Source organism: Sardina pilchardus, chromosome 24 (assembly GCF_963854185.1).
Source record: "Sardina pilchardus chromosome 24, fSarPil1.1, whole genome shotgun sequence".
NCBI lineage: Eukaryota > Metazoa > Chordata > Actinopteri > Clupeiformes > Clupeidae > Sardina > Sardina pilchardus.
In genome coordinates, this window is record NC_085017.1 from 8,636,231 (window position 1) to 8,660,791 (window position 24,561).

The 24,561-nt window shown below is 41.9% G+C and overlaps 3 protein-coding genes across 4 annotated transcripts in view; 1 reads left to right on the plus strand and 2 right to left on the minus strand.

Annotated features, from left to right (window-relative positions):
- Window positions 1-1,416: 1,416 nt before the first annotated feature.
- Window positions 1,417-6,512, minus strand: LOC134073244 (CKLF-like MARVEL transmembrane domain-containing protein 7). Its single transcript, XM_062530289.1, has 5 exons — window positions 4,607-6,512; window positions 3,355-3,531; window positions 3,073-3,171; window positions 2,434-2,524; window positions 1,417-2,071 (listed from the first exon to the last, which is right to left on the minus strand). Exons 1-5 carry the CDS (start codon window positions 4,682-4,684, stop codon window positions 2,061-2,063), a joined length of 456 nt encoding a protein of 151 aa, XP_062386273.1. The 5' UTR covers window positions 4,685-6,512; the 3' UTR covers window positions 1,417-2,060.
- A 155-nt stretch (window positions 6,513-6,667) lies between these two features.
- On the minus strand, window positions 6,668-10,453 carry LOC134073243 (natterin-4-like). Of its 2 annotated transcripts, none has more exons than XM_062530287.1 (3): window positions 10,323-10,453; window positions 8,692-8,800; window positions 6,668-7,799 (listed from the first exon to the last, which is right to left on the minus strand). In XM_062530287.1, the coding sequence occupies exons 2-3, from the start codon at window positions 8,798-8,800 to the stop codon at window positions 6,775-6,777; spliced, it is 1,134 nt and encodes a 377-aa protein (XP_062386271.1). In that variant the 5' UTR covers window positions 10,323-10,453; the 3' UTR covers window positions 6,668-6,774. The 2 variants fall into 2 exon arrangements, with proteins under 2 accessions (XP_062386271.1, XP_062386272.1); XM_062530288.1 differs by lacking the exon at window positions 10,323-10,453 and adding an exon at window positions 10,143-10,167.
- An 8,842-nt stretch (window positions 10,454-19,295) lies between these two features.
- The window catches only part of LOC134073245 (uncharacterized), a 55,284-nt gene continuing 50,018 nt past the window's right edge, over window positions 19,296-24,561 (plus strand). The window contains exons 1-3 of the mRNA XM_062530290.1: window positions 19,296-19,479; window positions 19,722-19,964; window positions 20,494-20,585. Of these exons, the coding sequence (XP_062386274.1) occupies window positions 19,799-19,964; window positions 20,494-20,585 (258 nt within the window). The 5' untranslated portion in view covers window positions 19,296-19,479; window positions 19,722-19,798. The remainder of the gene's footprint in view (window positions 19,480-19,721; window positions 19,965-20,493; window positions 20,586-24,561) is intronic.

The window sequence follows — 24,561 nt, forward strand, 5'->3', positions numbered from 1 at the left end:
ACGCACGCATGCCTGTTTGTACCTGTGTGTGTGTGTGTGTGTGTGTGTGTGCGCCTACTTGTTTCTGTTTCTGTGTGTCTGTGTGTGTATATCTGCACATACCTACGTGTGTGTGTGTGTGCTCGCGTGCGTGCATGCCTACTTGTTTGTTTGTCTGTGTGTGTGTGTGTGCGAGTGCGTGCCTACTTGTTTGTTTGTTTGTTTGTGTGTGTGTGTGCGTGTGTGCGCGTGCGTGCGTGTGTTTGTGTGTGTGCACATACCTGTGTGTGTGTGTGTGTGTGTGTGTGTGTGTGAGGTGGAAAGTAGACATGTACAGATAATGTTACTGTAAACGCTAGTCATTAGTTGCAGAGGTGGTGGGGGTGAAGGGGGTGGGGTGATGTGTCACTCCTGGAGAATGTACAGTCATCGTCAAACTTGAAGAAAACAAAAAGAACAAAAAAAATAATAAAACTGCAAACACGGTCCTGTTATTTCTCACGCCGTAGTGATGTTTGTATGGATCAGGTCTGTTGTCATTCTATTAAAGGTGTATTTATTGGAAAAAAGAAAGAATTTGAAGTTTTGTTATACTCCGTCTACAGTATGGGCTACCGGTATTTTGACAGTGACCTTTTTCTGATAAGTGTCTGATCAAGACATATCTTATACTTTGGTAGTTTCTTTATACCCACTAGTAGTCCATACAATTAGCCTGGCTATCACCAGACCAAGTCCAAACTTTAGAGATTTAGTCTGGGGAGTCTGCGCTGTGTTACTACTGCACAAGAGACGTGATCAACGGGAATATTTCAAATGACTCTGTACGCTTGGATAGTCCTTCAACCAATCAGACCAATGATTTGGGTGTGTCAAGTGGCTAAGCCAGTTTGTGATTGGTCCCTGCGAAATTGAAACGTAAGCAGACGAGATAAATGTGCAGGTTTCCAGCGTGAGCTGCAAATTGAAATCCAATCATCGGCAGATTCGGAAGGGTTCTCCCAGTCTACCATAAAATACTAAAACACACAAAATGTACTCTAGGTTTGTATCCAGAGTCAAGGTGCTCTAAGCGATGTTGGGTTCACTTCTGTTGATGTTGAAACAAAACAAAGAGCTAGCTCGCCCCTCCCTCCTGTGCAATAGAAACTCCTGAACACGCATCTCGTCGGTGACTTATACTCTATCAAATTATTTCTAAATTCTTATTAAAAATATTTCCCCTTGGGGATCAATAAAGTATCTATCTATCTATCTATCTATAAAATACTAAAACACACAAAAATTTACTCTAGGTCTGTATCCACATTAATACAACCGTAACCATTGTTTAGTACTGAATATGAAGTAGTCATGAGTGTTACGGTTTGTTTTTGTAGATCTTAGCAGACACTTTGACATCAATAAACATAAAGTTAACATTAGAATGAACAGTTTAAAGTCATAATGCTTTAATAAGAAACACAATATAGATTATCCTGAAGATCCTGAAAACAATCTCTAGATTGAAAGGTAATCTATCTATTAACACATCTTCACTAATAATAAACAAGAACAATGATACATTAAGTAGCTGGTGCTCCCTGTCAGTAGGAGGTTTTCCATGGACACTTTTATTCCGATTGGAATTGAAATAACACATAGTCTATGAACACCTTGATCGGAATAAAACAGCCGATCCGATTTCAGGATTTCAATCGGAATGAAAGAGGCGGTGTATTCCGTTCTTAATCTGATTTAACTGCCATGTTTAGGGTAAATCGGATTGCCCGCTGTAGTTTCTCAATCAAGAGCAAAGCACCAATGGCTCTTCCCATCAAATTATCTAAAGTGCACCTGAACAGAATAGAATGTACGCCATGTAAACAGATGATACAAGATTTTCAGAATCAGAATCAGCTTTTTCCATTAAAAAATACTGTCCATGCAAACCCACCCAAACTGATCTGTGTGTTTGAGTCATTCTGTGTTGATGACCTGATCGTTGGTTGAGTTGTAGGAAGTTGTGAGTGAACTTCCTGTTTTCAGAAACCTTTTTTTTTTTTTTTCAAAAATAGGACATGGACGTTAGGCTGACCGCATCAGACTTCATCTAAAGAGAGGAAAGGAAAATAAATGTCATGGATGTATGAGTGTGTGAGAGAGAGAGAAAGAGAAATATACATAATTAGCAACAATAGTAAATATATTCAAATCTAGTTTTAAGCACTTGGAATAAAGACTTAAGTTAATTTAATCTTATCCTATAATTAGTCAGCATGTCAGCTCAGGGCATCATGTAGTCCAATACAAATATATGTAAATGTATATAATAACATGTACATCTTTAACCACTGAACCCTTGGCTCTTTTTGGAGTAAACAATAACTGGACAAACATTAATGAAGGGAAATGTTTGTGAGTTTTGATATGCAGATGTGTAGCCGTCAATCTGTGTATGGGAGACCGACTTACCATTGATGTGGGGGGACAGCTTTGAGTGTACGGGCTGGAAAGAGATGGCTATGCTGGCAGCAAACAGTAAACACACCGTCAGACCCAGCATCTGTTACAGGAGCAGAGGACAGAGGACAGTGATAAATAAAAGAACAGAGGAGAGATTAAATAAAAGAAAGAAGAGTGATAGATAAGAGAAAAGAGAGAGAGAGAGAGGAGAAAATAATGATAGATAAGAGAGAAGAGTGACAGGGGAGAGTGAAACGTAGAGAGGAGAGAATATAGTCTGGCTTTCACCATACTAAGATCAATCTTTTAGGACTGAACATTAGTATGGGGAGTCTGCGCTTCATTTCTATTGCACAAGAGACCAATCAGACCAACGATCCGGTGCATCTTTTGGACAAGCTAGTTTGTGATTGGACATTTTAACATATTATGCAAAACATAGGAGATGCATGTGCTTCTTATGCATTCCATATGTTAAAATATGTATTTGTAAGTATGTATGCCTTTTGCTAAGGGTTTGTCTATGACGTGTATAATTTAAGTGGTCATTATTGCACAACAGAGATTCTGGTAAACAGCGTCGACCACGTTCAAGGAAAAGGGGAAGAGCTGTTGGCTGGTGGGTGGGAGTGTGAGAGAGTCGCTTACTGAGGCGGCCACGAGCATGTCCGTGTCATAACTCTTCAGCGCAGCCGCACAGGACGCAGGAAAGACACACAGGAGTGCCACTGTATCTAAAACAAACTCCTAACACACACGTACACAAACACACGCACGCACACATAAACACACGCACACACACACACACGCATTTAATGTATGCAAACTGCAAATTCTGTTCATGCAAACCGTCGACCCTCAAAAACCGAAGAACTGCCATTAATGTTATTGTTATTGCTATTGTTGTTGTTGTTGTTGTTGTTGTTGTACCGTTACACTCCAGCTGATGCAGGGAAGTCTGCTTGGCAGCCCCAGAGCAGTGACGACGAGGAAGAGGAAGATGGCGGAGAAGACTCCGAGGGTGATGATTTGGAAGAAGAGGTAGGTGTTCAGCGCTGAAGTGTACCGGGAGAGATGTGTGATGAGGAAGGCAGCCAGGAGAAACACCTGCCAGAGAGGAGATAGACACACACATGCGTACACACACACACACACACACACACACACACACACACACACACACACACACACACACACACACACACACACACACACACACACACACACACACACAGAGGAGACAGACATGTACACACACACGCATACACACACACACACACACACACACACACACACACACACACACACATACACACAGGTACAGAGGAGACAGACATGTACACACACATGCATACAGAAACACACACACACACACACACACACACACACACACACACAGGTACAGAGGAGACAGACATGCACATGCACATACACACACACACACACACACACACACACACACACACACACACACACACACACACACACAGGTACAGGGGAGACAGAGGTCAGGCCAGGTCTCACTGCAGCAGATAAGTAATCATGATTATGATGATTTTGCACCAAAAGATTTCAAATCGACCACTGAACAGAATGCACCAGAGTACAGAGACACACTGCACTCCAGAGTCTCTCAAATCAACACAGATGATTGTGTCTGAAAGGATTGAAAAAATACACTTGACACAGGGGTACAGTACATACGCACATCGGTCTTGAGTATGTGGGGATGTAGGTAGGTATAGGTACTGTATGTGTTTGTGTGTACGTGTATGTATGTATGTATGTAGTGTACTGTATATATGTATACATCTATACAAAAAAAAACATATCAAAAACAACAGTTCAGTAACACAGCACGGATGTGTAAAATTAGATGAAACACACATGAACATGTAGGCCCCACACACACATACACACACACACACACACACACACACACACACACACACACACACACACACACACACACAACTGAACCGCTGCAGGCACTAAAGAGATCACTGGTCAATAAGCCCCTTGTGTTGCTGGTAACATCAGCGGGTCAGTGGCAGCGCGAGGGTCACAGGAAAACAGAGTAAACATGTAGCAGAACAAGAGTAAAGGGTTAGACATCAGTCCTAAGGGTAACTACCAGCACAGGCTGTGTATAAGGAAGATTTAAGATGTACAGAGTTCTTACCAGCTGGATTATCTTCAGTATGCCCTGGGCAGATATCAGATATTTCAGATTCAAAACTCCTTCAGTGTCAGTGGCCATTTTCAGATGGAATCGGAATCCAAATGAGTTTGACCTTCCTTCCCCGCAGTCAGTGATCCGATTGTTGGGTGTTTTAAGCGAAGTAGATGGTTGTTACCGGCACATGGCGTCACAGGAAGGGGTCTGAAACGCCGAGGTCAGAGAGGTACAGACGCCCACGGCAGGATTGAGTAATCTTGAGTTGTCCTCTACGTTTCCTGGCAGTGCGGTCTCAGTCATCTCTTCGTCAGACATGTAGTAAGATATATCTGGTTTCTGACCAAAATAAGCCCACGCAGTTATTACGTAAAGGTTTATTTTAAGGAAATTGTGGACACAACCAAACTCAACAAAAATGCTGAGCAAAGTATTACAGCAAATGTAGAATTACTGTCAAGCACGTCACGTCATGTTTCCATACTTTGTGTCTCAAGTGAAATTAAGTATAGTCTCTCTTTTTTATCAAATTTCCTTTTAAAATCAACTTGACGTTTTCTTACCATCAAGCAGAGTTGTAAAAGTTTGGCTTCAGAAAGTAAAAGTCCTGCCACATATTATTTGCTTTGGCCATTCACTAAATCAGCTCCTCGGCCAGGCAGATTAGTTGACTAGCGTAATCACCTGTGTTACACGCACAGGTAAAACCAAGACATGGTAGGGTTTTTACTTTCTGAAACTAGACTTTTAGAACTCTCTCACATAGGCCTACCACATATCAACGGTAGGGTACACAATAAACTGAGGATTTGGCAGGGCCATGCTGTTTTGAAACTCAGCAAACACACCTACCAGACCGATGATAATGTGGAGGACATTTATTTAGTGTGTTGAACTGAATACAATCGTACAGACTAGTAAATCTATACTGATGTTGCACCCACCCTCTTTTCAATTGTACTGTATATAGCATCTTGTTTTTGTCTGTCGAGGTGTCCACGACCATGGCAACCTGATGACCCTGATGACCCCAAATGACCCTGATGAAGGCGTAAGCCGAAACGTTGGAATAAAAAAATCTTTAAATTCCGAGTGTGCCACGACACTTTTGTTTATATTTAACCTTTACCGCCGTGAGCACCTTACAAGGTGTGCGTTTACTCATTCAAACGAACCTGACAGGGGCAACAAGAAGGTGGACAGCCCCTGTCGTATTCCCCCTCCGAACAATTGCATTACTCTATCCCCACATAGTGCCTATCTATTTGCAAATGTACATACTGTATTTATTCTTATATAACCTTATTCTACTGCCATTCATTATATTCTTACTGTTTATTTTTAATTATTTTATTTTCTATTTGTTTGAGTGTTGTACTTTGAGAGCAAAGTTAAGAGTCAAAATCCTTGTTTTCAAACCTGGCCAATAAAGCTGATTCTGATTCTAATAAAAAAAAAATTGGTTACATGAATGTTGTTAAATGTGTAAATGTTGCAGGTTATTAAAGCTGCAGTTGGCAAGATGTTTTTAGTCATATTCACTGGAACCGACAGTAGCCTATGCTTTGACAGAACATCATAAATCAACCAATTTTAGAAAAAAACCTGCGCTTCTACGTCCACCTAGAGCCTGCTATTTGTTTTGCAAAAATCCACAGCTCCCGGTTGTTCTGGTCCAATAAGGGCTGGGCTGTATAATCATTGGCCGACTGTCAATCACAGTTCGTGCACAGTCACTTACAAGCACAAACTCGATGGGAGGGTGCTTGGTGGTAGTGGGGGAGTGGCATGAGAGTTGAATACCTTTAAAATGTTGGCTAAGCTCCCTCAATCTGCCAGACTTACCAACTGCAGCTATAAGAGTGCTATGAACAAGAGAGGTTTTAGTGGTAGTGGTGGTTAACTGTCCATAGATGTTCATAGATGTGGCCAACATGCATGAAAGGATTAAAACAGAAGAGTTATTTGAGCTGTTGAATGCAATGCTACTAACTGAAGTACATTTCAGTATTTTGGTTACAAATTGAGTCTTCTTTCTCAAACAAATCTTAAGTCTCCATGGACAAATAATGTTTGCAATCACATTAATTTTATTTGGAAATGGTGGCGTTCACACATTTTCATACACCCACCCACTCTCTCGTACAAACACTCTCACACTCAAGACCGGCATATCATGAATGACCATCAGTGACGCAGGAGTCGACCACCAGGTCCATGCTGCGAATCTGGGTGCCCACATAGATGCCAGGCACAGTGGCCAAGTGCTTAGCTCCGCTCTCATAGGTCTTCTGCAGAGAGGCGTTGAAGGGCACACTGACTGAGTCCAGCGTTCCCCTCATGCTCACCTGACAGGTAGATGGGATGAGCGGCATGGGAAGAGTCACAGTGACCGTCTCATTGACCGAGTTACCCATAATGCCTCTGGGTGTGCTGTTTGTGGACAGGAAGCTGGAGTTGCGGCGGGGAATGTGAGCCGTGATGGAGGTGGAGATGACGAGGCGTTTGGAGGAGACGGTCTCCCAGGTGCCATGGAGCTGTGTTTCGCCTTTCAGCGCCACCTGCTGGTCCTGAGGAGAGTCGCCTTGGTTTGCAACTGTAGTTTTGGAGATCTTCAGCCTGCTTGCTGACAGGATCTTCATCTGCTCCATGTCGTACTCAACATCAAAGAGGTGCTCCGTGTACTTGCCCTGGTTCACAGTGAGTATTTCCAGAAAATGTTCAGGAGCGCGCCGTTGCCTCTTAGGCCAATACATCACAACGTAGCTGCCAACACTGCCTTCATGTCGTAAGATGTAGCCGCTCCTCTTCAAGTTCTGGCTCACAAGCACGGCGTTGGACGGGGCTTCCCCGTAACCGAAATACTCCACCGTGACCCACTCCAGTAACTCCAGGTCATGCTCGTTCACCAGCAGGTCAAACTCGTTTCCGATGCCGGGGTCAGTGTTGTCACACGGAGTGAAGCAATGCGGGCCAAGGACAGGGTTGTAGTAACCCGCCACGTGCTCGCAACGCCGCGTCGGCGAACAGATGTAGTCCGTGCGGTTGGCATGGCGATTGAACACAGTCACGGCCCACCTGGGCAGACTGCCGGACCACCTGACCCACTTCAGGTGGACGTTGTCTCCGTAGGTGGGCCGGGTGGGAACGGAGAGGAGGGGAAATACGGTCTTCAGGTATGCTTTCGCTGATGCCAAGGCTGTGGAGATGGAAAATGGAAGTCAGGATTGTGCGTCATACCCGACCCCCTGCAAGTTCAACTCTGTCACCAACGCTTACTTTTTTTGAACATATAGTTTTGGGGATTTTATGCCTTTAAATCAGATAGGACAGTATAGAGAGAGACAGGAAGCGAGTGGGAGAGAAAGTTGGGGTGGGATCTGGAAAGGACCATGAGGCGGGATTTGAACCCGCGTCGCCAGCGTACGCTTCAGGTGCCCCAGCCACCAGGTGCCGCGCCACGACTGCGACCCACTAAACCTTACTTAATAAAACCAGCTAGAATCTTTACGAGTAACTCTTGCTCGTGCAATGTCAGCTAAACGTCTCCTTAGAATTATAAGATTATATCTACATTCTGAGCAGTTCTGAGATATTGAGCTTCAAAGTCTTAGAATTCCATAGAGTTACACTGATAAGCGGAAAACAAACCTCTTTCCATATAATGTCCAAAAATGTATACCTACACATGTATAACTACAAAAACACCTCACCTTCTTAAGGTGTCATAGATTAAGTCTATGTCAATAACTAAAATTTGACAAAAATGTAAGATAGAGCCTTATACGTAATAAAGTTAATATCTGAGCACTTTCATGTGTGAAAATTGCTAAGGTGTCTTTTTTTCATGTTAACCCTTAAAGTCCTATAGACTTTCAATTAGATTTCAATCAGATTTTGGCACCATTAGGATCCTATAGGATTGGGATCATATAGGATTGACAATCCTATAGGATTCCAATTATTTTTTTATTTTATTTTTTGTGGACAATCCAAAATCTGATTGAAATCCTATAGGACTTTTTGATAAGAGAGAGGACGTGTAGTCAGTATGATGCTTCTGGTGCATCGGGCCCATTGTGTGTGTTCACCATCTTCTGCTTGGGTGTGTATGGTCTGGAGGAAGTCACTGGACTCTGGTGAACCTGCAGCGTAATTCAGCAACAGCCCAACAACGAGGAGAAGCACAGAGCACTGCATCTGAAGTATAGGAAAAACACACACACACACACACACACACACACACACACACACACACACACACACAGAAAGACACACATCAAGCATTAATCCACAGACAAAAAGTATCGCACAAGCAAGCCGACCGTGTGGCAGAGTACAAAGCTTTCTTCACGACACTGGAGACAGGTTACTGTCACACAACCATCCTAGTCAGCATGAAAGTCATACCATCATTTGTAGAACTTAAACGGGATATTCTTGATGGACTACAAATGGAAAACTAGAAAAGCACTCAGAGAACGCAGACCTCCCTGTATTGTTCTTCCTAGGTTGTCATACATTTGAAACTAAACTATTCAGATTGCCACCATGTGGCCATACCATGCCATTACACCACTAAGCGAAAAACATAAACGCCTCTGGAATCCTGACAGTGATACAGATCACTCCCAAAATTGTAATAGTTTCTTTTATTCATTTCTGACCTTCCCTGAAAATGTAATCGAAATCCATCGTTTTGAGCAAACAGCAAACAGACAGACAGACAAACAAACAAACAAACAAACCCTGATGGCGGAGGTAGTAATAATAATAAAAGAGCTGCCATGATAAGGAGAGCTGTTATTTACCTCAGAGGTCATGGAGAACATTGACCCAAAACCATAACTCAGATTGTCCTTGTAATGTCTACATTCCTTTAAAGTATACATATATAATATATACATATATAAAGTTGGACAGAAGAACAACCAGAGCAGACATTTAATAGCTAGAGTGTTTCCCACACACACAACAAAAAACAAACACAGAAAGACACACACGCACACACAGAAAGACACAAACAGACAACACACAGTTACATTAGGAATCAAATCTCTTGAATAATCCAGTAGATTAAAGCAGTTCAGCAATCTATCATGAGTTTACAGGTTAAAGGGTATAGGAAACATCGTCTTTTCCAAATAAACATGCTTCCTATAACTGCTGATATGGAACAGTATTTTACTAGCTGCTTAGCCTTAGTCTTATGTAGTCCTCCAATGCCAAGTCCACACACACATACGCATAGAGTACACGCCGACACATACACATACACACGACACATACACACAAGACTGACACAAATAATCACAGACCTGAAGAATGCTATTGAAAACCACCTCCTTAATTCCAAACAGAGTTGACCGAGTTGATCAAAAGTATCTAGAGCAGGTAAAACCTACATAATGACAGAATACATTCCCGTCTGGAGGGTGATAGGTACAGTAGTCATGTGGCCTTCCTGGGTAGATTTAATTAAGGTGTCTCTTCTGGGGTGAGCAATTAATTAGGTACACCATTTGGCGTTCTGTCTACTTACAATAAATATTCTGCCTCAGCCATTTCTGTGAGAGAAAGTATGACATAAAGAAAATCATAAAAATCTAACAAGCTCTACACACACATATAAAAACTGTGTGATGAGAGTCATGTCCTCTTCTGAAGAGTGTGTGTGTGTGTGTGTGTGTGTGTGTGGTTTTGTGTATGCTGGGATAGTTACCTTTCTAGATTTCTCCCCTTCTAGTCTCGCTCAGACTCAGTATCCTCTCAGTATTCGGTTGGACATAACAGTATATCCACCTCACTTTGGATCATTTAATCATTAACACACACTGACCCAAACATGTTCTGTTTGAGGTCATATTTGATGAGGCACTATTGAGAAACACTGGGAATCCCCAACTACACACAATTATTACTAATGTCCAGTCCACACACACACACACACACACACACACACACACTGTCAAAGTCGTGTGTGGCTTGGTCCTGGCCCCAGTCATAATCGGTAGACTGTTGTGTGATTTCATCCACCTGACCTTATATCATTCAATCATTGACATGTTTGCTAAGTCAAAATACTTTACTTGAGCTGAATTACTTTCTTTTAGAAATGCCTCATCAATACTAATCAAAAGTAGGCCTACACATATTTTTTTCCTTTTCAATGTATAGTTATGCAATGTTTGTTTTGGTAATAATAGGATGTGCATCCTTTGGTTGGGCACTAGCGCTGTGTTCCATTATGCATTCAATATGCATTTCCGTAGGGATAGGATAAGTGTTGATGTGATGCAGTTGAATGCTTTTAGGGATTTCCCTATAGGGAAAGGGACATCAGGAAAGGATGGAAGTGTAACGGTGCTTTTTAGTCAATTAGGGATAAGTGGTGAGGTAATGGAGTTGTATTTTAGGGATTTCCCTAGGGGAAGGGAGTCAAGGGACATCAGGAAAGGAGTGTAACAGTGTGACGCAAGAGTGAGGTATAATGGAGTAACGGTGCTTTTAAGCCCATTAAGAAAAGTGGTGATGTTATGCATCTTTTCAACTATCTTGCATTTTCCTAGAGGTTCATAAATCACCGTAAAGGAAAGGTGATGGGAGCGACAGTGCAGGAGTGGTTTGTTTTCACTCAGAAAGTGTGTAAAGTGTAAAAGCTCCACATCACTTGAATTCTTACAGAGATGAATTCTGTCTCTGACTCGATGAGTCCACATCTGTTGTAGGCTGGAGCAAAGCAGAAGAAATCAATATGTCAATGAGAGAAGAAAACCCGCTAAAAGGGGTAATAAATACTTTCATTCACAGACTGACAAGCCAGCACAAATATCAGAAAGTCTGTGTGACACAAGATTATTGTTTGATCTTTGTCAATCGGGAATCTCCTATTCACAACCCCCATCTGAATGTAGACTCTGAGAATCTCCACAAAGGGTCCCCTTGCCTGGAAATCGGAACGTGCTTCCAACAAATTCCTTCATCGAGTACATCTTCATGTCCAAACAGATGAGGATCGGCAAAAAACGGTATACATTTCACATTGCGTTTCATCGTGGAAGAAGGTCCTTCTTGCTTTGCACTCTCAGAAAAGCGTCTTTGCATGTTGTCTGATACTATCAGAGAGAGAGAGAATGAGAGAGTGGTGTGTGAGTGTGTGTATGAGGCGTGTGTGCAAGACAGGGCCTGTGAGTGGGGGGAAAAAAACATTGAGATCTTCTCAAGTTACCTCATGCATTGTCTTGGCTCCTACAGAAGGGTCTGTTTCTGTCCTGTTGTGATCATAAACACTTTCTCTTAATAACCCTACAGTGTAGGTCTCACGTGATAAAGCACTCGCTCTTAATAGCAAATCGCTATTATGGATAGACTACAAGGTTATTATAGGGGATATCTTTTGTACACAATCATGTTTGTCATGTCCTGCACATGAACAAAATGACATAATGGCCCTTAAAATTCTTTCTGCATGGTAATGTCATACGGCACTCTCGGCGGTGTTATCTTACAAGATCATTCAAAACCATAGTTCTCATGTGAAAGCACTTATGGCATTTAAATTATGTATGGTTCTCTCACCTTCGATTGTTTTGAAGGTTTTGAAGTCAACTAGGTCATAAGGTAGCTGAAGACATAACATATTATCATGAGCACATTTGTGGACCGACATTCACCGTTCCAGCATTTTGGCACGGACCCCGAAAAGACCCATAAAGAAAGAACTCTAAAAGATTCAGAGTATAGTCATAACGGGTAAGAAGATATTTTTTATTACAGTAAAATTACCCAAGGGGTTTTTCCCACATTTTTTCTCTTCTCTCTCAAGAATGAATTAAATCGGTGCCTATCCTTCTCCCGATGACTTTGGATACAAAGACATGATCGAGTTGTAGTGACAGAAGCAAACTTTTACAGCGGTGTCATCGGATGAAAGATCAGACTTTTAATTTTGCTGCAGAGGAAAAAGTCCTGTGTGACAATTATTTGAAACCTCACACTTTACCCATTCCCACTCCTTTGAAATAACACAATAAATTCAAATGTTTTTCTCAAGCTTCTATTAAATGGTTAGAATATCTCCCTCACTGAAGAAACATTTTCATTCAGCACACTTTTAATGGTGGAGAACGTAAAATAGGTTATTTTTATGTTGACGGATACTCTGAACAGGGAATCTTTGAATTTATGGGATGTTGGTTCCAACGTGGACAACAGACAGAATAGAAAAACTGCAATCCCTGTACAGATACCCAATTGAAGTTATTTGGGAACACTAGTGGGAAGAGATGGGGAAAAAAAAACCACCCTGATGTCAGACATTTCATGTCATCGTTTGAGCTTCCCCCTCTGTTCTCTTATCGAGATGCCTTATTTTGAGGCAGAACCTCAGCAATTTCTCTTCGCTACTCGAACACAAGAGGGAGTGAAAACTATACAAATTTGTCAGTCTTTACCCCTATGTACAGGTAAAACATGACTTTATAAAATGCTCTCCCCGTCGTCATATTTCATGACTTTGAAAATTCAAAGGGATATTTTGGATTTATTCAGACTAAGGTCTATCCCCCTAGAGCTCTCTATTTTCCTATTTGTCGGGTACAAACAGCTAGGCCTACTGTGGTTGGGGCATACGCAGTTTTACACAAGTTTCTAAAATATCTGCCACTTTTGTTCATGTGAATGGGTTCCTGAGTTGACCGATTTGAGCATTTAGCCACTAGAGGGAAACAAACTCTCTGACACAATTTTTCAGCAGACGTACAACAAAAGGTCGGTTTGTCATTTTTCAACCGGACTTAGGCCTAACTGCCCATATCTGTGAATATTATTAATGTGGATTATTATTTAGTGGATTATTTCTGTCATGTAGCAGAAACTTCCTCCTCCTAACTTTATCCCCTTCACTATTTCTTTTGTCGTTGTTGTTGTCCCTCAGTTTCTGCATGATCTCAAGTGATGCACACAAACACAAACATGTAGCAGACGTCATCATTTACATTCTGATGGCATATGGCAGTATGCATTGCATTTGGGGCAGCAAACTTTAGTTTTCCACTTTAGATGAGTTAAACTCTTCCGTTGTGCATCAAATGATAGGCCTACACGCATGTCAAGCATTCTGTGGCGGTGTCTGAGAGATTAAGCTATAAATTATGCGGGTGTGTAGGCTATAGGCTAATCACTATATTTTATTGGGAATGTAGGCCTACCTAGTTTGTGTATGTGTGCATGTAGACTATGTGTGAATGTGTGTTTATAGTTTTCTGCGGACCTCATTCAAAAACTAGAAAACGTCATTTTGAGGAAATTACCAGTGCATGAAAATGCAAAACATTCACATAAAATGCTAAACAAACCTTTATTAAGAAACAGTTGTGGGCAGAGGAAATTGTTGGCGGGAGTCATAGTTGATGACAGCTGACAGTTGGAGTGGTTGAACAGTTAAATATTTGAGTAGTTTAGATAGTTTAATTACATAATGATAAAATCATTGTAGTGAGGACCTTTATTTTGAAACCGCTGTCGGCAGAGGAAACAGTTGAACAGGATCTGTAGTCTTACAAGAGCCAGATTCTATGCTTAAAGTCTGAGACAGAGTAAACTAGTTTAACAGTTGAATGTAGATAGTGTAGATAGTGTAATGAATGTTGATAGATAGTCTAATGAGGATGAATGGATAGACAGTTGAATGTGCGTTATATCCTTGTAGAATGGAGAGACAGAGAGAGCTGGCCTAGTTGAGCAGAAAGCAGTTGCTACAGGTGCAATCAATTTAACTGGCTTTTTGATGGGGCCTAGTTTAGCAGCTAGCAGTTGGTACAGGTCAGGTGCATATCAGCTTGATTAGCCCATTGTGATGTCACAGTGCCAATGCAAAGTTAGAGGGGATGCATCCGCTTAACGTACAAACTTGGTGGAGATACCAATCCGTAGATCTGCCAAGGCTTTACCAGCCTATCCATTTTTCGTTTTTTGAGAAGTTTATACTTTTTGAGATATTTGCAATTAAAAGTGAAATTTTCCCCATAGACTTTAATGTAGGCCTGTGATGTCATAATGGGTCAACTGCTCTCGTTCCCAGCAGTTCCCAGGCTTATCAGAACACTGGCACAGATGTCACCTAGCGTACAATCTGGCTCTCCCTGAACTACACATCCTGTTGAAGTGTTTTCTGTACGTGTCAAAAACATAAAGTCAAAGCCATATCTCATGCTTTGCGCATTATATCTCCAAAACGGCTTGTCGCACAGGCTTCAAATTTGGCATTAGAGTTTGTATGGACTCAAAGATAAAGTGAGTTGATGTTGGAGGCCAAAGGTCAAAGGGCAAGTCCATGAACATTTGGCTGTGTCTGAAACATAAGTACCCAGCTGCGTGCATTTTCCGGAAGTTACGTCAGAATAGACTGTCCGAAAGTCAAGCGCTCTCACTAGATGGGTACTTCGTTTGGCGTGATTTCTAAGCGTGCATCGATGTATCTTTTTTGGCCTCAGATATCCCATAATCCATTGCGCAGCGCAGGTCAAGCTCCACACGTCATGCAAATCGTCAAGCAAGACCCCCCCCCCCTCCCCGAGTCAGGTGATGCCAACTAGTATGTGCTGTCCAAATGTAGGGACGCATACTGAGGAGCAAGCTAACTGAGACGCTACTGGAAAGAACGGTACTATCCAGCGTGCGCCCTTGACTTTTGGACACAGCCTTTGAGTGCGATATCAGGAGCGTCTCGATGTACATGCCTTAAATTTGGTATGAGTGTTTGTATTCACGATATTCCGCAGCCAACAATGGGGGTCGCCATGACACTGAAAACGGTTATCTATTTCCGGCGAAGCTGCATTGTATTTATTTCAACGTGACGGTTAACAGTGCTTATACCACTGCTTGGTCAAATTTCCGATTGTAATGGGCTATTTGGAACGTGCATTATTTTTCGATATACCGCACAGCTATGAAGTAGTTCCCTTCTTTTGGGCTTATTACACTTGAATATTAATTCGCCAATGTGAATGTAACGGTAAAAACAGCAACGTTGTATCTAAGACAGCGGCAATATAAACAAAAATGATAGTAGCAGTGGTATAAGCGGGATAATCAACTCCGCGCCGTGCGTTCCTAGAAACGCACGGCGCGTCGTTGATTATCCCTTACTTAACATATCATAACTCATATAAAAGTAAACTTTTCCATTTTATATCGGTTATATATGATGTAGTATATCCATGCTGAGGGCAGAATTGTCAACATTTCAAAAGAAATCTAAGTTGAAGCATATTCTAGTTAGCTACCGAGAACGCACATGTAAACAGAATGAACGGAAGTTGAAAACAGTATCGGAACGATACATATTTCCGGGTTAAGGAATAAGGTGGATAGGCTAGACACAAAGATGAAGTGAATTGATGTTGGAGGTCAAAGGTCAAATATCAAGTTCAGTATGATCTCTCAAGAACACCTTGTCACACAAGCTTCAAATTTGGTTACTCCAAAAGCACCTTTGCAGCCAGCTCAATAGCCCCACCAACACCCTAGCCAGCAGATTGCATCCTCTGGTGTAATTCCTCGGAATTACTTTTCTAGTTTTTCCATAGAAGTATTCTAGTATCAGTTAACGAACCTGTGAGCCTTTTGACTGCTTAGGCATGGGTGAATTTCCAGGGTGGCGTAGTCACATTGGACATGGGTTACCATCCATCTCAGCTTGCCACACAAGTTTCTTAGTTTCTACATTAAACAGTTGAAAAGCTGAATTAGACACAAACATTTTGGTTAGGAAAATAAGAAGAAGAAGTAGAAAAAGAAGAAGAAGAAGAAGAAGACTTCGGATAACAGAACAGTTTATTTCCACATGCACTGTAATAATAAGAAGACTTCGGAGAATAGAACAGTGCTTTTTCATGCACTGTAATAATAACTAGAAATGTGCATGTCCGAGGACCTGCAAGAGTGGGCTTGCAAAAATGCTAACTATGCTAACAATGCTAACCAGGTTGATGAGCAAATTTAGCTGATGATTTCTAGCATTTATGCTAAAAATGCTAACTATGCCTACAATGCCAACCTAGCTAATGACTTCTATTATGTCAACAATGCTTAAAAAACACAGACCGAAAACCGGCGAAAAACCGGCGAAAAACGGGAATACCGGAAAAACGAGAACCGGCAGCCATCCGACATTCACAAGCACACTACACCGGATCGGGCCTGATTTTTTAGTGTTGGAACCGCGTCGATAGCTCAAACGCTCTAGAACGTTTGAAGTGTGCTAGCTTTTGAAGAACAATAGCGGGCCTTGCTTTACAGCAAGCCCACTAATAAGAAGAGAACAGATAACAGATAACAGTAATGCAATCTCATATGGGGCAGATGTTTCAACTATCTAAGCTACACGACTGCAACTAGACTCCTTTAAATTGTTTCCCATTGTGCACTGGATATCAACAGAAACTCAAACGATAGCCTACCGCCATACGCATATCAAAGTCATATTTTCTTGTTTCTGCAGCATTGTTTCATGTGTGACATCCCTCACTGATATTTCTGTCATGTGGAATAGCCAACTAGCATGGAACTCAAACGATAGCCTACGCATATCAAAGTCCTATTTTCTTGTTTCTGCGGCATTGTTTCATTGTGTGACATCCTATGGTGACATCCCTAACCGATATTTCTGTCACATGGAATAGCCAACTAGCATGGGGTGTTGAATGTAAATATTTGGTTACAATTTTTTAGCAATTAATACATTTTCAACATTTAGCTCACTTTCCTCACATTTAGCCTAGCGCTTTTTCCTCACATTTGAGACAGAAAGTCATGCAAAACAACATGTTATGTAATTGTCATGTTAAATATTATACTGTTGTTCATCTAGGCCTAAATATAAATGTTAAATCTGAATCTAAACATTACATCTAAATGTTACATGTTAAATCTAAATGTTATATCTAAATCTTGCATTTATATCTAAACATTCAATGTTAGATGTAAATGTTATCTAAATCAAAATGTTATATCTAAAAAAAATACAAGAACGTCATCTCTTGTGAGAGAGATTGTCTGTCTTGAACATAGGCATACAAGAACTGATGGCTGGGTCATTCCACGTCAAATCAACCAGAGCGTACACACTTGCGTCTCAAAAAAATCTGAAAAAAATACCATGTGTGCCTATGTTACCCAGGAACACTCTGTAAAAACATCAATACTTCTCAAGTAACAGACAGTTTTACGGGGGGAGGGGGGTGTCAAACTTGTTCTGCCTCTTTTTTTTGTGAAAGTTTACAAGCTCATTGCTCAAGAACTAGAATCTGTAGGAGGCTCAAATTGTGCAGGCTGGTGCATAAATAGGAATAGTATGCAGTAAAATCACCACAAGTAGTCTGGATGATCCTGCATGGTCAAAGCAAAGCAGTCCCTCAAAGTTGATCAAAATGTTATTGGAGTTCTTGGCTGGGCTCTGACACCAAAAACACCAATTTGACTTGTCTTGTGCAAATCTTTCTTTTTCATTTTCTGGGATTATACTTGTTGTTAGACCAAGCGTAAGCGTATGCGCCCGTGTGCGACCTGCTGTGTCCTGTACAGACTCGCTGCAGCATTATGCACCCAACTGGAGGTCTTCACTAGGGGGAGACTATAGTAACATCAGATGTGGATGTGGCCATGTGCCATTGTTTACTCTCATGATTGCCCCCAGCTTCGATGTCGATAATGCATCTTGCAGTCACCTTTTTTTGGAGTGATCGCCCCCAACTTTCTTATCGGTATTGCATCTCGCGGACGCGTCATGTTCGCTTGCGACGACGTGCACGACCGACGCACCAAACGGCCGCAAATTACGCGAGGCAGCCATGATACGAACACGAACGCGTTGTCTGCAGCAAGTCTAAACCTGCCTTAAACATGGACCAAATGCACCATTGAGATCAATATGCTTTGTCCCCACCCCTGCAATTTCAGTGATTCAGTGATTTTAGTGGCACCTAGTGGTACTCTCAATACATCTCAATGGTGCATTTTGCCCTTGTTCAGGGTGGGAAATGAAAAAGAAAGATTTGTATAAGACAAGTCAAATTGGTGTTTTTAAAAAGAAGAGGTAATGCAGATTATAGAAAAATATATTTTAAAAAATCTTTGTATACTCCCACAAGGTGTTAAGGTGCTCTGAATATGAGATCCAATTTTATTTTTCAAACTTGTGAGGTCTGCTGTCCAGTCCCTGAATTTATTTTCTCATTGCTTTTTCTACTTATATCAGAAAGAAAAAAAACAAGAGCCTATGTTGAGTAAAAATGAAGGCCTAAACAGAGCCCCGCCAAGAACTCCAATAAAATTTTGATCAACTTTGAGGGACTGCTATGACCATGCAGGATCATCCAGACTACTCGTGGTGATTTTACTGCATACTATTCCTATTTATGCACCAGCCTGCAAAATTTGAGCCTCCTACAAATTCTAGTTCTTGAGCAATGAGCTTGAGAACTTTGACAAAAAAAAGAGGCAGAACAAATTTGACACCCCCCTCCACCCGTAAAACTGGCTGTTACTTGAGAAGTATTGATCTTAGCACAAAACCATTTTACAGAGTGTCTCCTGGGTAACATAGGTGCACATGGTATTTTTTCAGCTTTTTTTGAGACGCAAGTGCGTGCGCTTTGGTTGATTTGACGTGGAATAACCCGGCTTTGACATGTTGAGATTAGAAGTTTCATCCTAAAGGCAGAGGGCGTGACTATAAGTGGGCGCAAACTGACCCTCCCCCGTCCTCTGCTCTGTTCCTTCAGGAAATCCTGAGATGCAACATTGGAGGTGGTGGTGGTAGCCTACTTACCTCAAGAAGTCCACGATCTTTGGCAAACGCTTGTAGACATTTCAAGGTATTTTTCCGTCTCTATTTTTGATCACTTTGAAGTGTGCGCCGTAGCCTATCGTCGTCATGACTTGTTCCATTTCAAGGCGACAATGGTTGGTGCGGACACTTGGCGAGAGCAAGCTACTTGAAGTTAACGTTAACGTGGTGTTCAATGTAGGCTGCTACGACCTTGTCTTTTAATCGACGTGCAGTTGCCACTGATTGATTTTGACCGTTCAACATGTTATTGTTTTGATGTGATTAAAGCTAATTTACTTACTTACGCCCGCTGGGGGTGGGAGCGACATCAACTTGATGACTTCTGTGGAGAGATTCCCACAGCAATGTCTCCCCTACCCTCGCCAAACTTCGTGGGAACGGATTCAGGTCTGGGAACCTGCGGCACTTGCAGGATATCTCTGAGCGCCAACGATACGAACCCGCTGTTGTTACCATGCCTACACTCAGTGTGCACTAACTGCATACCTCCACCAAATCAAGAGGTTGCGGGTGAGTTGCAAGTTGGTTGCATGTGTCTTGACGTCTGAATCTGTCTTGCATGCAGTTATGCTGCCGTAATCATTAGAATGTATGTAACAGTAAATTACAACAGTGCCTCAGCAGTAGTTCGTTTTTAGCGTATGTTGTAGGCCTAGATCTGGCAGGTAATAAATTATATCCCATACAAAATAACAACCGATTTGGGACAACAAAAATGCATTTTAATGACGTACAGAATGTGGCACAATGTTTTATTATGTCCAAAATATTCCAATTGCATCTCTGCAGTAAGATGCCGTTCTAGAGCAATGCATTTGTTTTTAATGTCCAAAATATTGAATTTCATGCATATTAACTGCACCTAATACACCAAAAAGTGCTGATACTTTGACACCATGACGTTTTGACGAAACGCTTGAAGTTGTGCAGTTGTTTTTGTAAGGGATTGAAACAGAAAGCACATTTTCCAAAGTACCATCATTGAAGTAGTAAAGCAGCTCTGCTGTCCCTGTCCCTGACTGTTAACTCTGTCTTGCAGTGTGTCCGGTGTGTGGAATGTTATTCTCCCTTCAAAGTGTCACACCCCATCCTCTCTTCTGCAATGTCACGTCCATGTCATCCTCCCAGAAAGTAAGTGACACACTCCGTGCAGCCTGATGTTGTGCAGCACTAACTTGGCAAGAGGGTTCTTCTCATGTGTAAACAAAACTGAGTGGGATGTGATGAATATTGGGCTAGATGTTTCACTGGCACCCTGTAAATATGAGAATATGAAGTAAATATGAAGTTGGCTTTTTTGTGCTGAGAGAGAGAGAGAGAGAGAGAGATCATTTGCTGCTTGGGAGCTCTGTTATGTGTTGACTTTGCTCTGATGTGCTTACAGTAAGCAGTATGATAAGTTGTCTGTTTCATGTAGCCTTGGTGGTCAGCGATTACTTTTATTATTATTATTATTATTCTCCATAGTTATTGAAGTAGCTTTTAATACCGTAATGTTCACAATTTAGGGTTTTAGTTACCGATCAATTCCATTGTATAAACCACACAGTTTTTGAACAATCCCATATTGTCATGCCTTTGTAGTTGTTTGAACAACGCTGGTTGTTCTTAGAATCACATACCTCTCACAAGACAAAGCTTTCAGATATGACTCTAGTTGTGTGACTACCTCTACCCCACAGCCCCCACCCCTTCTCTAATTGGTGTTGTGTTGTGACGTGACCCCACAGCTGTTCAAGGTCATACACACACACACACGTGCAGACACATACGCCGGCGTAGACGGAGACACACACAGACCATGCAGACGAGACACACACACACACACACACACAGACATACTGTACATACATACACCTGCACACACGCCAGGCTTGTGCACAATTCCAAATGTTTTAATTGGCCTCCATTCAATTCATGAATTGGAATTTTAATTGAATTGGCCCCACCCCACAGGAAGTTGAATTGTAGACACACACACAGACTCAGACATACATAGACATGCAAGCAGACACATACGCACACACACACACACACACACTCAAGCACACTTTAGTCCCTTTCCCACATAACTTCTAGAAGTTACCCGGACATATTTACCCGGGTGGAGGCACGACACAGACGTTTCCCACATGCGCTTTATGTCCGAGTGATATACGGGTAATTGTGTTCACACTAGACCCGAGTAGGAGCCGTGAGGGGTGGGGCAATGTCAGCTTGTGCAGGGGGAGGGAGATGACGCTAAATAAATGCGTTGTTGTGCTGTGTTGCCTGGATGATGCGAACTTACATCAGATCCAAAACATCATGAAACAACAGAAGTAGTTAGCTCGCTAGTCAGCGGGAGCTAGCATAGAGGAAAAAATAGCTAACGCCAGGAGCACTAGGCTATAAACAAAGCTCTACTTCAACCCTCTCTGGTATAAACATCCAACATAACAAATTAATAGAAAATAATGACACACCTGGAAAATATAAACAGCACACAGAGGTCTGAGGCTCCTTCCCAACTCCAACAATGCTAAATAACAGTGACGTAAACTATTAGCTGTTAATTGCTAACCACTGTAATAAACAGCTAGTTGCAAGCTAATCGACAACACTTCAAGCTATTCACGTTTGCAAGGATAATCCTGCCTGTCCTGCAACAAACACAACAACGTGATTGCAGTTTACATTTTTATTGTACGTACACAACAAAATGTCACTGTTTTCTGTACTCCGGTGTTCTCGTCTGTGTTAGGGGTGTCACGATACCAAAAAATCAGTAGTCGGTGCCAATACCAGTAAAATTACACGATTCTCGATGCCAAATTCGATACTATCGTTAAAAAAAAGGATTTTCTAAAATCCCATGTACTTAATGAATTTCTTTATTGAAATATTTGCAGAATACTGAAATATAATTTCTATAACATACAGAATACAGTATCCAATTGCGAGCATATCACATAGGCTTACACATAATTAATTAAATCACTTTTGTAATGGATTGTAGAAAAAACAACAACTTGCATCGCCTTTTTATCGCTCTGCTTTCATATAATGTGAATGATTTTTTTTTACAAGATGTAAAGTCTTTATTTGAAACACACACACATTCTGTAACTATTTATACATTCTATATGAAATTTCTGATCTTCATTAGCAGCAAACTTTATGCAGATTATAGCCTACTATTTATATTACAACTCCACCTCTTAAATTCAGCTGTCTGGTTGAAGCCTCAACATTTTGTAAACAAAGTAGCAGGCTAAGATTATCATACTCTACTGGTTGGACTGTTCAGTTTCCCCACATGTGTTTATGTTTCAAGGTAAGCTACTTTTTCTCCTTGGGACAGAACCTTTTAAGTCTTGGAGTTGAAAAACATTGGTATTGAGATGGTCAGTCAACTTGAATGCAAGAGTTTTAATGTCTGCAGCATAGACTAGCTAATGATGCTAACCGGATTTTAAACGGCAATTTAGCTAGTCGTCTTCTGTGCGTCATTGCGTTCACGATTGTGAATGTTTTATTTGGATTAAATGTGCATGTCGAGGGCGGGTGTCCATTGAGCAAGTACGAGAGCGGGCCAAGGAGAACAAGTTTACTTTTACTTTACTTTTACTGTTTGGTAAAGTTGCACGTATAATCTACAAAAGTTGCGGAAGAACTATGCTTCCACCCGGGCAGCGTCAGGTGCATCAGTACGACCACGCTTCCAGGAATGATCTGGTTGGTTTTCATGGAGACAGACGCTGTGTGCACGGAGGGGAGAGGCTGTGTGTGTGTGCGCGCATATGTGTGTGCATGAGAGACAGACGCGTGAGTGACAGAGAGGGAGAGCAGGGAAAGGAAATTCAGCTTAACGAATGTTGCATGTTTTTCAATACCGTTAAAAAATAGATAAGTAAATAAAAAAAAGTAACGAAACGCAATATGTGGCGGCCGGTGCTGAATCTGTGGCGCATCACCACAAATTAGTCTATGTGTGGGAAACACTGTATTGCCCCCATCAGTTCCGGAAGAGTCGCAGCACCGATGCTTATGCTGGCGTCGGTGCTTACGGTGCTTCAAAAAAATAGGCATCGCCGGTGTTTTTTCATTTTAGAATCGAGAGGTATCGCAAGTATCGGTTCTCGTGACATCCCTAGTCTGTGTTCATACTCGTAGGGCAATGTTTATCGTTACCATGGCAATTTGTACTTTCTGCCTCGTGCTGCAAGCATGGCTGCAAGGGCACATTTCTATACGTCATCGGTACGCCCCCCATCTCTACCCAGAACTGTGCCGGCTGCGTTCCCACCTAAGCGCACCCGGGTAACATCTAGAAGTAGTACTAGGGGGCTAGTAGGGTGAGTTCCGGGTAAGAAAATACCCGAGTTTTGCGTTCCCACATACAGCCACCCGTTTGATATCCGTTTGACATCCGGATGTCTCGCTCATGTGGGAAAGGGACTTTTGATGCTCTCTGGCTGCATCCCTAGAGAGAGGCAGGGGGAGGGGTGGCATCCCCAGTAAAAGGGTAACTTTTTGCAGGCGCAATCATCATGCCTTTGCTCCTCCTTCCTATAATCAGCATGTGTGGAGAAGACGTACCAAAGTATGGTTCTCTGGTCGGCATGGCACGGAAGTGTAATGTCTTTGAAAATGAGTGAACAATGCCATGCGAAACTTTTTCATTTACAAAAAAGATGTGTTCTCTGGGTACATCTGAAAGCCTGATGATTGTTGATTGATAAGATAGTGTGTAGCGTTACTTTTAAGGTCCTGTGACCTGCCTCTATTTGTCCTTCCAGTCAGGGGTGTGAAAAGCCCAATTCACACCAAAGATTCCCGACGCGACGAGACCGAATTACAGCGGTGTGAATTAGAAGTTGCACATAGTTGCAAGCCGTCACAAAGCATTCAGCATGTTAAGTTGCAGTTGCAAGGTTTAACAACGTCGCGGTTCGTCTCGTCTGGAATCTTTGGTCTGAATCCTACTTGAGGGTCCTGGTAACATCCTACTTCCTGCTAATTGTGTGTGTGTGTGTGTGTGTGTGTGTGTGTGTGTGTGTGTGTGTGTGTGTGTGTGTGTGTGTGTGTGTGTGTGTGTGTGTGTGTGTGTGTGTGTGTGTGTGTG